The sequence below is a fragment of the Castanea sativa genome, chromosome 3 (assembly GCF_040712315.1).
Source record: "Castanea sativa cultivar Marrone di Chiusa Pesio chromosome 3, ASM4071231v1".
NCBI lineage: Eukaryota > Viridiplantae > Streptophyta > Magnoliopsida > Fagales > Fagaceae > Castanea > Castanea sativa.
The window spans coordinates 23,498,115-23,514,002 of NC_134015.1; the positions used below are offsets into that span (position 1 = coordinate 23,498,115).

Below are 15,888 nucleotides of genomic sequence, written 5' to 3' on the forward strand. Positions count from 1 at the left end.
AGTTTCCAAAAAGTGAATTTTTACACTTGATGTGGTTTTCTTTGTTTGCTAGCAAAACACTTCTTGCTATTTATATTATCATTTTTTGCTCTGTACTCCACTTTTTTTTTTTGGAACCAACTTATTTTTACCCCCTCCTATTACTGAAATAATTTTAATTATTTATCGCAAATTTCAATTAACTTAATTGGTAAAATCTTTTATAGTTGAATAAAAATGATGTGATAAGTTTAAAGGCTACTGCTGACTTTGGATTACCTCATTCTTTTCTTAGCATTTAAAATAAAAAAGTTTGAGTTGCGAGGTTAGCAGCAAGTTATAATTATCTCTAAAAAAATTAAAAAATCAATAATAAAAAAATTTTAATTAAATTACATTTTACTTATGTCTATTAAACAAAAATAAATAAATATTTAGTATGAAACCTTTAATTAGATCATTTTTGCACTATTATTGATCTACATTATTCAGGTTTACCTCTCTCTCTTTATAATTATGACTATATCATTCATTTGATTGAAAGAACATAGTTTAGCTTAAGATTGGCTAATTTTCATTCTTTGGATATATGATAGACTAATGATACACCTTATATTGAAGATTTGCTTTCTTCAAGTCCTGTACTTTGTGAGATCATATTAACTGCAACTTCATTATCTAATTCATTACTATTCAATGATGTTATTCTGGAGAAAATAAGCATTTGTCTCTTTCACTAAAACTTTTCAGCAAAATGCCCCATATTTGAAACTAATTAGGGAAATGCCCCAGCTTTTAAACTCGATTTTCTAAAAATCGAGTTTCAATTTAAAACTCGATTTTTGGACAATTGAGTTATAGTAAACTGAAAAATTAAAAAAAAAAAAAAAATGGTACTCAAGTTCCATGAACTCGAGTACTTTACATGGTACTTGAGTTCATAGAACTCGAGTACCAAAAAAAAAAAAATTCTTAAGTCCGCATTCGCTATAACTCGATGTTTTAAAAATCGAGTTTTACATTTGAAACTCGATATTTAGAAAATCGAGTTTCAAAATAGGGGCAATTTTCTAATTAGTTTCAGATGTGGGACATTTTGCTGGATTTTTTAAAAAGAAAGGGCAAAAGCCCATTTTGGCCATGTTATTCTACTTCTACCTTTGCATTCAGAATATGTGGAAGCATCCATGGGGTCTTGGATGTACAAATACTTAAAATCGTTTTTTGTTCAATCAATGCAGTGTGATGTTTTGTTACATATCTTGAAGGCTTTATTTCTAAACCTTTTAAACAACTCAATAAAATTTGGATTAAAGAGGAGTAATTGGGAAAAAAATTAGAGCGTTTAGCAATAGTAATACTAATCATGTTGGTTTTCATATGAGCTACTACACTAATATTTCTTTTTCAGTTTTATTTCATCTATGTAGTACATATGTAGCCATATAAACATCTACTAGCCTCATCACACGCGCTTCGAGTGTGAGATGAGGCTTTCTTTTTTTTTTTAGTGGTAGTAGCAAAAAAAAAAAAAAAAATCTATGTTTTTAATTATATATATAATTTTTATTTTTAGAACCTAATTTATAAGTGGATAAATAAATTTGAAAATCAATAAAAAAGTGACCCTAGTTTTTAAGCAATGTTTTAGTGGAAGTTAGGGTTGTATTTTTACCGGATTGTCCTTTAGTTTTGTCTCTACTTAAATATAGGAATGTAAGGATATTTCAGAACAAAAAAATAAAAATAAAAATCTGGATTGTCCTTTAGTTTATATATATATATATATATATATATATATAGATTTGTTTTTGGATAAATGTGGGGTGTTTAACTTATTTTTCTATTTCGAAAAAAAATAAATAAACATATAGTTGCTTTGAAGAAGTGAGTTAATGGAAGAGAAAATTCTTAGGTAGTCCCGGAGTATAGTGAAATGGTGCTCCCTCCTCTCACATTCATTGTGGACCCCACCATGAATTTAATGAGTAAGCCTCACTATAAATGTGAGAGGAGGGAGCATCATTTTCCGTGCTCCAGGAGTACCTAAGAATTACTCAGAAGGGAAGAGTTTTCTATTTTGTAGGCAATATTTTAGTGCAAGTTAGACATGTATTTTTACCAAACTATCCTTTAGTTTTGTTTCTACTTAAACCTAGGGGTGTAGGGGTATTTTGGAACAAAAAAATCCGGTCCAAACAAGAAAAAACCCATTAAATAGTAGTATAAATAAGTGTTTAATTGCATCTGTTATCTTGATAATTCTTAATAAGACTTTTCTTAAAAATATTTTTCATTTTTCACAGCCAATATTATGTTTGTTTTAATTCAAGACAATCATAATTACATTATACATCTATGCAAAGTTTTCTCATGCATCGTATGAGTTTGTGACTAATAATAACTAATAGCCAAAAAGTTTGATTTTTTGTTGACCGCGTCTTATTGCGTCACATGACTACATAAATTACTGTCACACGCTTACATTTAAAAACCGAACAGTTATACCTTTTACATTAGGTGGTTTATGCGAAACATTTAAATATTCGTAATAGGATTAGTGTTCGGTGTGTCTCTCTTAGACAGTAGTTACCGAATAAAAACAAAAATTAGAGAACAAATACTTCTTTAAAATCATGACATATCAGCAAATATGACTTAATTATAAAATAAATAAATAAACCAATTAGGCCAAAAAAAATTACTTTTATCCTCACCTACACGTTAACTTTTAAAAACCCACACCGTTTCAGTTTCTAACCACTCTATCTTCCTTCTCTATAATGTTTCCCTTTTTATGTTATGCTTTTTTTAGTTTTTCCTCTACGAGAAGGAAACCCAGTGACGCTTGAAGAGAAAGAACAGAGTCCTGCCTTCATTGGCCTGCCACCACCGGTCAGCCAGCAAAACCACTACCGGTAAAACTGATTTCTTGCGTTTTCCCTTTCTGTTGTAATACTTAGGATTTTCTTTCTTTATCTTCTTCCCCTTCCGAGTGAGAGTTTGTTTGTGTAATTTGGGTGGCTCAATTTATTTTTCCTTCCCCTCGATGTTCACACTGTCACGCTATTTATATTTGTTTGGTATATCCAATACCAAGGAAATTTCAATAGACACTTTTTAATATATCAAAATTGAAGAGTTATGCATTTTCAATAGACCCCTTTTGGCATATATATACTACAACCTATCTCATATACATCTATATTCACCGCAAATTAAACTATAGAGGCAGCATTCTGTCTCATATTTCTTCCCACAAAAAACTAATAAATAAAATAATATTATTTTATTCTACCTAATTAATAAAACTTTATGTTATCAATATTTTTTTTTTATGCATTTTTACTTACTACTGCAACTAAAAAAATAATGACTTTTTTCTTTCCTAAAACTCATTTAGTAGCTACTTTCGTACATCGTTAGCGACCACTAAAAGTATAAAACCAAAAAGGCCTAATCCCTTGTTAACTAGATATGTGACTATCGTTTCTCAAAAGATAAAATATATAAATAAAAAAAGTGACTGTGACTCTATATAAGTGAAATAGTCGTGTCAGTTTAATACAATAATACATAACAACCAAAGGGTGAATTGCTCTTTGTCTATTAATTACTCCTAATTTCCAGCTTATTTCTGATCTCTTAATTATATAACAAACATAGGAATAACGAATAATAGGAACAAACTAAGAACGAAGGGGTACACAAATTTCAAGACCTTATAGCATAGTTTATAAATTTCTCTCGGTGCTGTATTGCATGTGAGAGTATCATTTAGCATATCAAAACCTTTTGCAAACTCATGTCCTTCGACTCTATATTCATGGTTTTTTCCATTTTCTTCATTATCTGGCTAGGAGTTGCATTTCGAGTCCTTCCCTCTACATTGAACACTGAGATGTGGTTGCTGAGGAAGAAGAAGAAGAAGACCAATATATCAGAAGACTCAATACCAGAACTGCCTTGTATAATACTTATGGATATTTTATCCAGACTTCCCATTACGAGCATCCTTCAATATAAGTGCGTTTGTAAGACCTGGTTCAATATAATCTCAGACCCTTATTTCGCTAAGCTGCACTTTGCAAGAGCACCCGTCAGCCTTCTTTTTAGCAACACATCTGATTTTAGTATTTTAGATAAGAGATTGTATGTGCTTGAGCTTGAAGCTTGGGACACACATGATTCTTTTGCTCCGTTGAAAAAGTTGCCTAGAGAGATTAACCATCTAGGTGGGGTACTGCAATTTGAAACTTCCTGCAATGGCTTGTTGTGCATCAGTGCAGTTTGTCGCAGGAAACCCGTTAGGTATGTGTGTAATGTAATTACAGGAGAGTACGTGGCCCTTCCACAACCCAAGAATGATGGATTCAAAAGAAGAATACTGGGGTTTTGTTTCAGCCAAACCAGTAAACGATACAAGCTGATTCAAGAAATTTGTGATAATAGGTGGTCTTTTGCTACACAGGAGCCTCAATCGCGTCAGATTGAGGTATACACACTTGGTACGGAGAAATGGAGAAATATTGGAGATTTCCCGTATTCATTTCCTAAATCAGAATACCAAAGTTTTTGTGACTCCTTGAATGGTGCTCTGCATTGGTTGGTTCAGCCTCATAACAATACCACATTCATATGTCAATTTGACATTGAGAATGAGCAATTTAAACCATTTCCCGGACCCCCTGTTCAAGACCTTTCGAGGATCAGGCATATGCATTTGGGAGTGTCAGGAGGTTTCCTCTATTTATGTGAGAAATTTTTGACTTCTTATTCTGTTGAAATTTGGGTTATGAAGGATTATGGTGTCGAACAGTCTTGGAGGAAAGAGTTCGTTATCTCTAATGCGGAATGGACTAATTCAATATGGAATCGTGGACCTGTACAGATTTTGAACTATGGTCCATACACAAAAATGGAAGCAATGGAAGGTGTTGAATTGTACATTTTGCATAATTCTGAGTTGTCTGCCTATAATGCCAAAAGACATGAGCGGAAAATTCAGGTTTGTGGTATTGCTCCATTCCACTTTGTGATTCCTTATGTACCAAGCCTTGTTTCACTCAAGGAAGCTGTGATTGGGGAAAGTTCACAGGTAATTTGTACCAAATCAAAATTGTCTTAATTTTTTTCCTTTTAATTGTTCATCCTCTTCAGTTAGTAATCACAGGTTTAAAATTTAAAAGAAAAATATCTTCTTAGGCTGTATAGTGCACATCACATGACATAATTTTCGTTATATGGTAAGTAGCAACAGCATGTAAACGTTGACATGTGATGTTTGATAATAAAATTCTTGCTGCGTGCAAGCATTCTGTTGATCTCATAAAATTCATGTTTGATAATAATGTCATAATACTAACGGTTATGCTTTGCTCACTAATCAGCATACCGCTATAAACATTTAGTTCTTTAGAATGATAAAATATGAATTTCGTGTTGAAAATGAATACTGCTCTAACTTTTTATTCAACTTACACATTGACTATTTTGCGAAATTACACGTCTTTTTTATGGTAAGCAATATAACAAAGTTGGATGTAATTTCAGCCATTTTCATTAAAATTGACATGGTTGTTTTTTCACCCGCAGCTCATCAAGACCATTCAATCTCTTGAAGTGAGTAGACTATATTCCTTGTTGATTTCAGTGACTGATAAACTTGATTCAGCGTTGTGTAAGCTGGCTTTGCTGCTTTTTTTTATGGGTACTACGCCGGGAATTAAACTGAAGCCTAATCCTTGGTTCATAAAAAAGTACATTTGCCGTTTAAAACAAAGATGACAAGAAAATATGCAAACCGGAAGTACAGCCAACCAGTGAAATGTAGAAATGCACTGCTTGAGAACTTCTGGGTTTCTCTAATTGGCAAAGTTTCACTCAATCATTCGCATTGTGCCCAGTTACCATTTCTCATTGGTGCTGATCCAGTGTATATGGCAACATCAAGAATAGATTATAGATCCATTGGCAACACCAATTAAGAGACTACTTCTTCGTTCAATTGAATCTAGAAAACACTACTATACTTATTGCTTATTTGCTTCCACTTATTCCGCAATTTGTTTTACTTTTTTGGCTAGGTACAATAATTAAAGTTTTATTTTTATTTTTAGGCACTGCTGTATTAACCCTTTCTTTTTTACTAAATAAGTAATCATAAAAGCATACTTAGTCTATGGAGTTACCAAGATGAAGACGTCAAATTTGAGGAGCGCATAGATCATCCAAATCATTCCATTGCAGAAGTAGGCGAGTGAGATAAAGAATGGCATGTACTTCAAACTCTTAGTTCTAATTACCCTACCCTTCCAAAATACTAACGGTTATGCTAGAAAGAGTGCAATTAGAATGTGATCATGAACTCTTTCCTTGCTCCCAACAATCTGCCACAATTTAACTTCTAGTGCTTTACTATTTATCTACTTAGTGACAGATTTTGAGGGATAATTCCCCATTCATTGTCTGTGTGATCATAAATGTCTAATTGCCCTGACCATTAAAAAAATAAGAAAAATGGAAATGGTATAAGAACAAAACCTCAGAATACTTGGATGAAATTAAATGACACAAGATGAAAAGTTCCCCGATAAAATTGAAATAAAAAAAAAATAGAAAAAAAGTTATTGAAAACATGAACACTAAATTTTTGTAATATATATGGTGAAGTTTTAAGGTACTAACCAATGATGCCCACAATGGTTCTATTTGTGTCAGTGTTAACCATAGTTGCAATGTCCAAACAAGATATAAGGATGAAAAGAAGAAGAAGATGAAGAAAAGAGAAATAAAAATATGGAGTACCAAAATTTTTTCTATTTCATACATTCTGCTCTGTTTGTTTCACTAAAAAACATTCGGTAAAGATAATTTTCTACATTTTCTAGTGTTTGGTAGCAAAAAAAAAAAAAAAAAAAAAAAAATGGTCAACGGAAAACTATCTTTAGTCAACTGAAAACCCTAATAAAAATAAGGCTTATTTTCTACAGTTTCTTTTCCAAAATTTTTTTTTTGAAAACAATCTCTCTCTCACTTTTTCTCTCTTCCCTTTGCTTTTTCTACTCCTCACACCCTCACTATCACTAACTCTGGTCTCTCCTCTTCCATAGATCTCTCTCTCTCTCTCACTCTCTCTCACTCTCTCAATGTTTCTCTTCCCCTTTATAACACAGTTCTTTGATTAGATTTTTTCCCCCTCACTGATCGGTTAATAGCTTCGACATGCAAAGGAGAACGGATGTTGCGACTTAAATAATGCTCCCAAGTGCAGGATTGTTGCGAAGTAATAACTCGAAAAGTCCAAGGTCAAATCCACAGGGAAAAGGGAATTTGCTTAGCAAACCACAAGAGAATAAAACTAAAATAATAATGTTTAACTGAAGAGATTTTTGATAGTTTAGTAAATGTAATTTAAATTGAAAGAAAATAACAATATATTAAGGCGCTAAGGTTTAGGGATCCACACACAACACATCTATTGGTAGTCTTAACAATATTTATTTTATAACTCAACTAAAATTTATACGAAGGATGATCTTAGTCGGATGATTTAACAATAAAAACTCAAAAATTTAATTTTCTAAGGTAGTTTCATGCAATTGATTAATTTTAGGCAAAACAAAACTAGTAAATTAGTTTGCAGGGAATACTAAGCATTTAACATGCCCGGAGTCTACGATAAATCAAAGGATTATACAGAACTAAACAATTTTATTGATGAGTAAAACAATCAAAAACATAAAAATATAAGCATTAAACCAATAAATAATTATTAAAAACATATCAATAACGGTTGGGTTTCACCCCTTGCCTTAGCAAAGTTTCTAGCAAGCCATAACACAAATAGAACTCTAAAAACTGTAAAGAAACTTTAAAAAAACCTAAATTATGTTCTACAGCAGCTCTCCCCTAAATTTGGCCCTAAAGAGCCTTTAAATAAGTCAAGGAATCCTATTACAAGTTGAATTCCCATTTGGAAAAAATCTCAGGTTTTTAGGTTTCACTTAACCGACGTTTTTGACTCATTTAACTTCAGAATTCAGACTGTTGGTAAACTAAAGAGTTGTAGCCCTTTAAGTTAGCTTTCTAGCTCAACTTGAATCATCTCAATTGAACATCTGAGCCAAAAGTTATACTCCAAATACTAACTGGTGTGCAAGCTGGAATCCTAATCCGAATTGGACTTGGACTAGGTGCAAATTTCCTTTGATTCCTTGCTCCAATTGGACTTGAATTTAATTGGGTTGACCTTCTTTGACTTCATCATGACACTTGTAAAATTAAAGTCCATTAGCTTTCTTTTTTGCACAAATCCACTTATTTAATTTCATTATCCTACAAAAAACAAATTCACGCATTAAAATTCAATTAAGCACAAAATTTATTATTTAGCATTATTCCAAAATCAACTATAAAATGCACGAATTAACTCAAAATAAGTATGATAATATTTTTCTAATAATGATATAAATATGCAAAATTAAGCTATTATCACAATCCCCAACCAGCTCATTGCTAGTCCTTAGCAATTTAAGCAACTCGAGACAAAGACACAAAATAACAAAAAATTATTACTTTAGTAGAAATAGTTAATCAAATGTCAAAACACTAACAACCACCAAAGATATTCCACATGCCATCAATACTTAGTGTGTGAATAGTTTAGCCAATACAAACACAACTGTATGGGGATGGACCCCAGGCCCCATGGGCCTTGAGCCTAAGCCTCGGTACAGGAATAGGCCCCAGGCCCCAGTACATAGATGGGCCCCAGGCCCATGGGCCTTGGGCCCAAGCCTCCTAACGCGTATTTGGCCCTACCCCATTCTTGGTCCATCAGCTCGATCCGGACACCCCAGGGCCCAATCTATGCACTAAAACTGAAATAGGACCTCGCTAACTTAAATACCACTAGTCGGGGATATCGTTGCCCGTAGAACTCTTGTACCCAGTCGCCCAGTAGTGCCTTCAATAATATCGCTACCAGGCGGGTTCATGATGGTGAGAATCAGTTCCAATGCCACTACCACTTTCCTACCAGAAACCCACCTAAAGATGACAGAATTGGACCCTCATCTACACTAGGAAGGAAAGTAATCATGGCACCTCCACTTATCTAGGGCTATAAATAGAAGAATGGAAGGAGGAAATTGGGTTGGCAATTTCAAAAAGAAACAAAGAGAGAAGAGAGAGACTACCATAAGAAGAGGAATAGAGACTTACAGAAATAGAGGACCTCAAAGAGTCCTAAGTGATTGCATGGGTTTCAAAGTGAAGGATCACCATAGTAGGAAACTCAAAGCCCACGAAACAAATAGATTGTGAGCCCAAAATCGTATACTACATATTTTTGGCCCGCACAATTGGCGCCATCTATGGGGATCTCCTACAAAGTTGTGGTTCTGCTGAGATCAAAGCGAGAAAATGTCCGGAGGACAATTAGGGAGCTACGCTGAAAGTGGCTCTAGAAGGTCTTCTCGGGGATCTACTTGGCGAGAAAGAAGGCAAAAGAGACATGAAGATAGGGAGCATGAGCGAGAAGAAGAGCAATCCAGCCTTGGGGACAAGTCGTATCAGACTTACTAGATAATGTCGGGCACTTCAGAGCATCGGCGTGTAGACGAGCAAGGCGAGGAGCTTGAGCGATTATGAAGGTTGGTGAGAGATTTGGAATTGGAAAAGAGAGGGAGGCATCAGAGGAGAGGTCGTGGGGAACACGAGGTAAGGTCGACCAATGTGGGAGGTCGATACGAAACCGGGTCTCATCAGTCTGGTCCCCATTGTCACAAGGATCGCTCGCGGTCATGGGAATATGTAGATATGGGTTCAACTTCCCCCGAAGAGTAAGGGCCCAGGAATGTCGCCATGGATGCTATGAGCCGAACGTTGCGCCGAGCTGCTCGATCACCATTCTCGGGGGACAATGAGCAAGCTGCAAGCCCTTATGCCAAATAGATTTACGTAGCCGCTGTTTAACTCTTACGATAGGAAGATAGACTCGGTAGAGCACGTAAGTCATTATATACAGATGATGTCGTTACATGCCCATAATGATGCGTTGATGTGTAAGGTGTTTCCTTCAAGTCTCGGGCCCACTACATTGAGATGGTTCAATGGACTAAGGAAGGGCTCGATTCACAGTTTTGCTAAGCTGATCCAGGAGTTCGGTGTCCGATTCATGACCTACAGCCGGGTACCACAGCTGGTGGACGCACTGTTCTCAGTGAAAATTAGGGCTAGAGAAACCCTTCGTAACTACACTAACCGGTATTAGGAGCTTTACAATGAAATCAGTAGGGGCAACGAGAGAATCGCGACAAGCACCTTCTAGTTGGGATTGCCCAAGGATTCTAAGCTTCAAGAGTCACTAACAAGGAGGCCTCCCGAGGATATGAGGGAACTGATGAGGCGTATCGAGGAATATAAGTGGTTAGAAGATGACCAGCTCCAAAATAAAGGTAAGGCCCCAGTTGTAAGCAATCCTCAATAGGGCAGTTTTTAGCCAAGGCCCAGGAAGGATTTGAGGATTCAAGAATCGGAAGCCCGGGTAGGAGAAGTAAATGTGGCATTCAAAAAGCCGATGCATAAGATCGTGGATCGAATCAAACATGAGCCATACTTCCGGTGGCCAAACAAGATGGGGGTGACCCGTCGAGAAGAAATCAAAACCTATATTATACATACCACAAAGACAAAAGGCACACCACCGAGCAATGCAGGGTGTTAAAGTATTATTTGGGGCAGTTGGTAAAGGCGGGATATTTGAAAAGAGTTCATGGTGGGCCTTAGGAACCAGGAGACAGGGCAGGATGCACGGCCACGAGGGAATCCTCTTCCCCCTCCGCTGGGAGTGATAGAAGTCATCCATGCAGCCCCTAGGGGCACGTTGGTTCCCAGGATAAGGGATGTGTTAGCTGTGGCGCTCGCAGGAAGCTGCACGGATGAGCGACCCCCTAAAAAGAGGCTGAGATACACTCGGGAAACTATAGCCTTCGATGACGATGATCTAGAGGGCACGATTCAACCACATGATGACGCTTTAGTGGTTATGACTTGGATAAATGATTTCACAATGAAAAGAGTGATGATAGATCAAGGGAGCGGTGCCGATGTGATGTATCCCGACCTTTTCAGGGGGCTTAGACTAAAGAAGGAAGATCTCTCCAAGTATGATACACCCCTGGTAGGGTTTGATGGCCAGGTGGTAATCCCAGAAGGGCAGATTACCCTTCTTGTAAATATGAAAGGTAAGGAAGTGATGGCAGCCTTTATAGTGGTCGCATCATTTTCTCTATACACGGAGATCCTCGGTAGGCCATGGATTCACGCAATGGGAGTGGTACAGTCCACCCTACACGTGAAGGTCAAATTTCGCACCAAGTAGGGTATCGCTATAGTGCGGGGCAACCAGCAAATGGCCAGACAGTGCCTAGTAGCCGTGGTTGATAGGGAAAGCTAGCAAAAAGAGCTAACCGAGAAAGCTCTATTATAGCAACTACAAGAACCCCAAGGGGAAATGGGGGCTAGCTATGCCAAGGATGTAGTGAAAGTAAAGATACTGCCAGATCATGAAAGGAGTTTTCTGATAGGAGCAAGTTTGAAGGACGAAGAGAGGGTAGAGTTGCTACTGTTTCTTGCGCAGAACATAGACGTGTTTGCTTAGAGCCCATACGAAGTGCCTGGGATTGACCCTGAGTTTATAGTTCACAAACTCAACATGGACCCTCTGTACCCTCCTAAGAAGCAGAGACCCAGGAGATCAGCTATGGAGCATGTCGAAGTCGTCAGACAAGAAGTTAGGAGGTTAAAGGAAGTCGGGGCTATGAAGGAGACATTTTTCCCAGAATGGCTTGCAAACACTGTGGTAGTGAAGAAGAATGGCAAGTGGAAGGTTTGTGTTGACTTTATTGAATTAAACCAAGCATGCCCGAAAGATCCATTTCTCATGTTGAAGATTGATCAGCTGGTAGATGCCACTTACGGGCACCCAAGGATAAGCTTTCTAGACGCTTTCTAGGGATATCACCAAATTGCCCTCGTTGCCGAGGATCAGGAGAAGACGGCATTCATTTCCCCTGATGCCAACTACCATTATACCATGATGCCATTTGGACTGAAGAATGCTAGGGCCACATATCTATGAATGATGACGAGGATGTTTAGGGATAAGATTGGGCGTACGATGAGGTGTATATTGATGACATGGTGATAAAAAGCAGGCGAGAGATGCAACATATTGACGACCTTAAAAAAGTGTTTGAAATACTCTCACAACACCAGCTGCTTCTCAATGCTAATAAGTGCGCTTTCGGAGTGGGGGTCGGCAAGTTCCTGGGTTATTTGATCACTAAACGAGGTATAGAAGTTAACCCTGATCAAATTGAAGCCGCGAAATGTCTCAAACCGTTGAGTAGTCCAAAGGAAGTTCTGAAACTAACCGGCATGTTAATTGCCCTTAACCGGTTTATTTCCAAATTTGCTAATCGGTGTCAACCATTTTATCAGCTTTTTAAGAAGTGGAAGGGATTCCAGTGGGACGAAGAATGTGACAAGGTCTTTCAGGACCTAAAGGAGTACGTAGGGCGAGCACTAATGTTGACAGCCCCAGTGCCCGGAGAAGACTTATACATGTACCTTTCAGTGTCCGAGCATGCCACAAGCGCCGTGCTGCTGAGAGATCAAGGTGTACAACTGCCAATATACTATATCAGCAAAACATTTGTTGATGCTGAAATGAGGTATTTGCCGCTGGAGAAGTTGGTGTTAGTACTCATGCACTCAACACGAAAATTGCCCCATTATTTTCAGGCTCACACCGTCTATGTGTTGACCGAGTATCCTCTACAGTCATTGTTGAGAAGATCTGATTTTACAGGGAGAATAGCTAAGTGGGGGACTCGGCTAGGCTCTTTTGACATTAGATAAAGGCCTAGAAGCTCGGTGAAGGGCCAAGTTCTCGCCGATTTCATCGCAGAATTTTTCCCGATGGGAGGATTGGAAATGATATGCCGCGTAGAAGTCTTCCCGTGGAAGGTATTTGTGGATGGCGCGTCCAACGCATCAGGGGCTGGGGTTGGAATCGGAGTTATCACCCCTGAAGGAATAAAGCTAGAACACTCTTTTAGGCTGGGCTTTAGGGCTTCTAATAACGAAGCCAAGTACGAAGCCTTGCCGGCTGGATTAAGAGTTGTCTCGGATTTGGGTGCTAAGGAGGTGAAGGTGTACTTAGATTCCCGATTAGTGGTCAATCAGATACGGGGGAGCTTTGAGGCCAAAGATCCTTGGATGATCGAGTATTTACAGTTAGTTAAGCAAACTATGGGCCATTTTTCAAGTGTAAGAGTTGACCAAATGGCTAGAGGGCAAAACTGGTAGGCCAAATCCTTGGCCACATTAGCATCTTCAGTAGCCGATAAGGTGCCCCAATTAATCAGGGTGGAATTGGTGGCCGAACCAAGTATTAACACAGGGATGAGAGTTTCACAGATTACTGCTGTCGGGCAGTGCTGGATGGATCCTATCATCAACTTTTTAGCTAAAGACCAAATAACAGGTGACGAAAAGGAAGCGGCCAGAATGCGTCGGGCTGCTACTCAGTACTGGTTATCCGCCGATCGGAAGCTATACTGAAGGTCTTTTGAGGGGCTATTCCTACAATGTTTACACCCCAGCAAGACTGAAGAACTTCTGGCCGAGCTACATGAGGGGGTGTGCAATAGTCACATCAGGGGACGTTCGTTGGCCCACCAAGCGATGACTTAGGGATTTTGGTGGCCGCAAATGTGAAAAAATGCCATCGAGTATGCACGGAAGTGTGAGCCATGTCAAAAGCACACCTCAATGATCTACTAACCTGCTGGGAACCTGAATCCTGTTAGTAGTCCGTGACCCTTTGCCTAGTGGGGGCTAGACATAGTTGGTCCTTTCCCTCTGGCAACAGGTAACCGAAGATTTGTATTGGTGGCCGTAGATTACTTTACAAAGTGGGCATAAGCGGAGGCACTGGAAAACATCTGGGATGTGGATGTCAAGAAGTTTGTATGGAGGAACATTGTAACAAGATTTGGGGTGCCAAAGTCCCTTGTGTCGGACAATGGGTTGCATTTCGATAGCAAAGCTTTCCGCGAATTTCATACAATCTCAGCATTAGAAACCGGTATTCTACCCTAGCATACCCGCAGAGTAACAGCCAAGATGAGGCCACCAACAAAGCCATCGTGGATGGATTGAAGAAAAGGTTAGAGGTCACTAAGGGAAAGTGGGCCAAGGAATTGCCTAGTGTTCTGTGGGCATACCGAATGACCCCGAGGAGGTCCATAGGAGAGACTCCAATTTCTTTGACATTTGGGTGGAAGCGGTCATACCAGTTAAGATAAACCTGTGCAGCGCTCGGGTTTCAAGGTTCGGCTCCAGCCGAAAATGCAGAGTTGATGATGAGATAGCTAAACTTGCTAGAAGAGCACCGCGAAGCGGCGACCATATGCCTGGCGGAGTATCAGCAGAAGCTTGCCCGAAGGTACAACAGAAGCGTGAGGAGAATGGAGTTTATCGCTGGGGATCTAGTGCTTCGAAGGGTAGTGAGGAACACCCGAGAGGTTAATGCAGGGAAGATAGCCCCGACCTGGGAAGCGCCATACAGAGTGACTGCCATCGCTAGCGTAGGAGCATACTATTTGGAAGATTTAGATGAAAGACCACTTCCCTGGCCATGGAATGCTCACAATTTGAAGAAATTTTATCACTGATCACCCATACACCAAAACACAAACTGAGCATAATGTTGTATGTACATACTATTAATTAATATAAATGTGATTTTTACCCACGCAGATGTATCTATACCTATTTTCCCACAATTCATCTTCAGCATCTAACGAGCGCACTGGAAACTAACACTGATTATTCTAAGCACAAAAACCTATCCCTGGTTTGATCTTCATCACCAGGCAGGTGGAAACCTAAGCTCTAAATTCGCTTAAGGAAAAGAACCTGTCCCCGGTTCGATCTTCATCACCGGGCAGGGGGAAACCTAAGCTCTAAATTCGCTTAAGGACAAGAACCTGTCCCCGGTTCGATCTTCATCACCGGGCAGGGGGAAACCTAAGCTCTAAATTCGCTTAAGGACAGAAACCTGTCCCCGGTTCTATCTTCATCACCGGGCAGGTGGAAACCTAAGCTCTAAAATCGCTAAAGGACAGAAACCTGTCCCCGGTTCAATCTCCATCGCCGGGCAAGTGAAAACCTAAGCTTTAAATTCGCCTAAGGACTGAAACCTGCTCGCAGTTCGATCTTCATCACCGAGCAGGTGGAAACCTAATCTTAAAACTATATCTAAGGACTGAAACTTGCTCCCGATTCAACCCTCATCACCAAGCAGGTGGAAACCTAATCTAAAACTATATCTAAGAACTAAAACTTGCTCTCGGTTCGATCTTTATTACCAAGCAGGTGGTAACTATGAATTAAAATATCAAGTGCCGAGGAGGGCAAACCTAACAACCCTTCCTAAACACAGAGGCCCACCTCGGACTTAGTTTCGATCACCATCGTCGTCTGTCCCTCTCAAACAAAAGGGTGATTTTTTATTGTTAAAACCTGGTAAACCCCGATGTGGGTACCCGGCCATCATGAGTGAGAAAGTAAGGTATGATAAGCATATTAAACACAATCATGTATAAACTCGGCAATTGCCTACAAGCATGGATATGTTTAGAAGAAAGGGGTGGGAGAAAGGAGGAATACATCCAATTTACATCTTAAGAGGACTAATTAAAATAATTCAAAGGTTAAAAAAATTGTCTTATCGCCACAACCCGGCGACCTAGGCAAACCGAGCACATAACAAGTAAGAAAAAATATAACAACAAAAGAAAGATTAACACAAGCGAAACATTAATATTCATGCTA

The 15,888-nt window shown here is 38.7% G+C and overlaps 3 protein-coding genes across 3 annotated transcripts; all 3 read left to right on the top strand.

Annotated features, from left to right (window-relative positions):
- Window positions 1-2,783: 2,783 nt before the first annotated feature.
- Window positions 2,784-4,765, top strand: LOC142628706 (F-box protein At3g07870-like; the record flags this gene model as incomplete). Its single annotated transcript, XM_075802752.1, has 2 exons — window positions 2,784-2,897; window positions 3,840-4,765. A coding segment is annotated over exon 2 (885 nt), but the record flags the coding sequence as incomplete, so codon positions are not given.
- LOC142626919 (uncharacterized) lies at window positions 4,754-6,036 on the top strand. The gene is made up of 2 exons (XM_075800644.1): window positions 4,754-5,077; window positions 5,575-6,036. Exons 1-2 carry the CDS (start codon window positions 4,775-4,777, stop codon window positions 5,764-5,766), a joined length of 495 nt encoding a protein of 164 aa, XP_075656759.1. The 5' UTR covers window positions 4,754-4,774; the 3' UTR covers window positions 5,767-6,036.
- A 4,720-nt stretch (window positions 6,037-10,756) lies between these two features.
- Window positions 10,757-11,998, top strand: LOC142628708 (uncharacterized). The gene is made up of 2 exons (XM_075802753.1): window positions 10,757-11,320; window positions 11,645-11,998. Exons 1-2 carry the CDS (start codon window positions 10,757-10,759, stop codon window positions 11,996-11,998), a joined length of 918 nt encoding a protein of 305 aa, XP_075658868.1.
- Window positions 11,999-15,888: the final 3,890 nt, after the last annotated feature.

What these genes read in the sequence shown, in the direction of transcription:
- LOC142626919 (XM_075800644.1), top strand. Translation starts at nt 4,775, where the DNA reads ATGAAGGATTATGGTGTCGAACAGTCTTGGAGGAAAGAGTTCGTTATC. An exon ending in TGATTGGGGAAAGTTCACAG is followed by an intron (nt 5,078 to 5,574) that starts GTAATTTGTACC and finishes TTTCACCCGCAG; the next exon opens with CTCATCAAGACCATTCAATC.
- LOC142628708 (XM_075802753.1), top strand. Translation starts at nt 10,757, where the DNA reads ATGGTGGGCCTTAGGAACCAGGAGACAGGGCAGGATGCACGGCCACGA. An exon ending in GGATTCACGCAATGGGAGTG is followed by an intron (nt 11,321 to 11,644) that starts GTACAGTCCACC and finishes GTGTTTGCTTAG; the next exon opens with AGCCCATACGAAGTGCCTGG.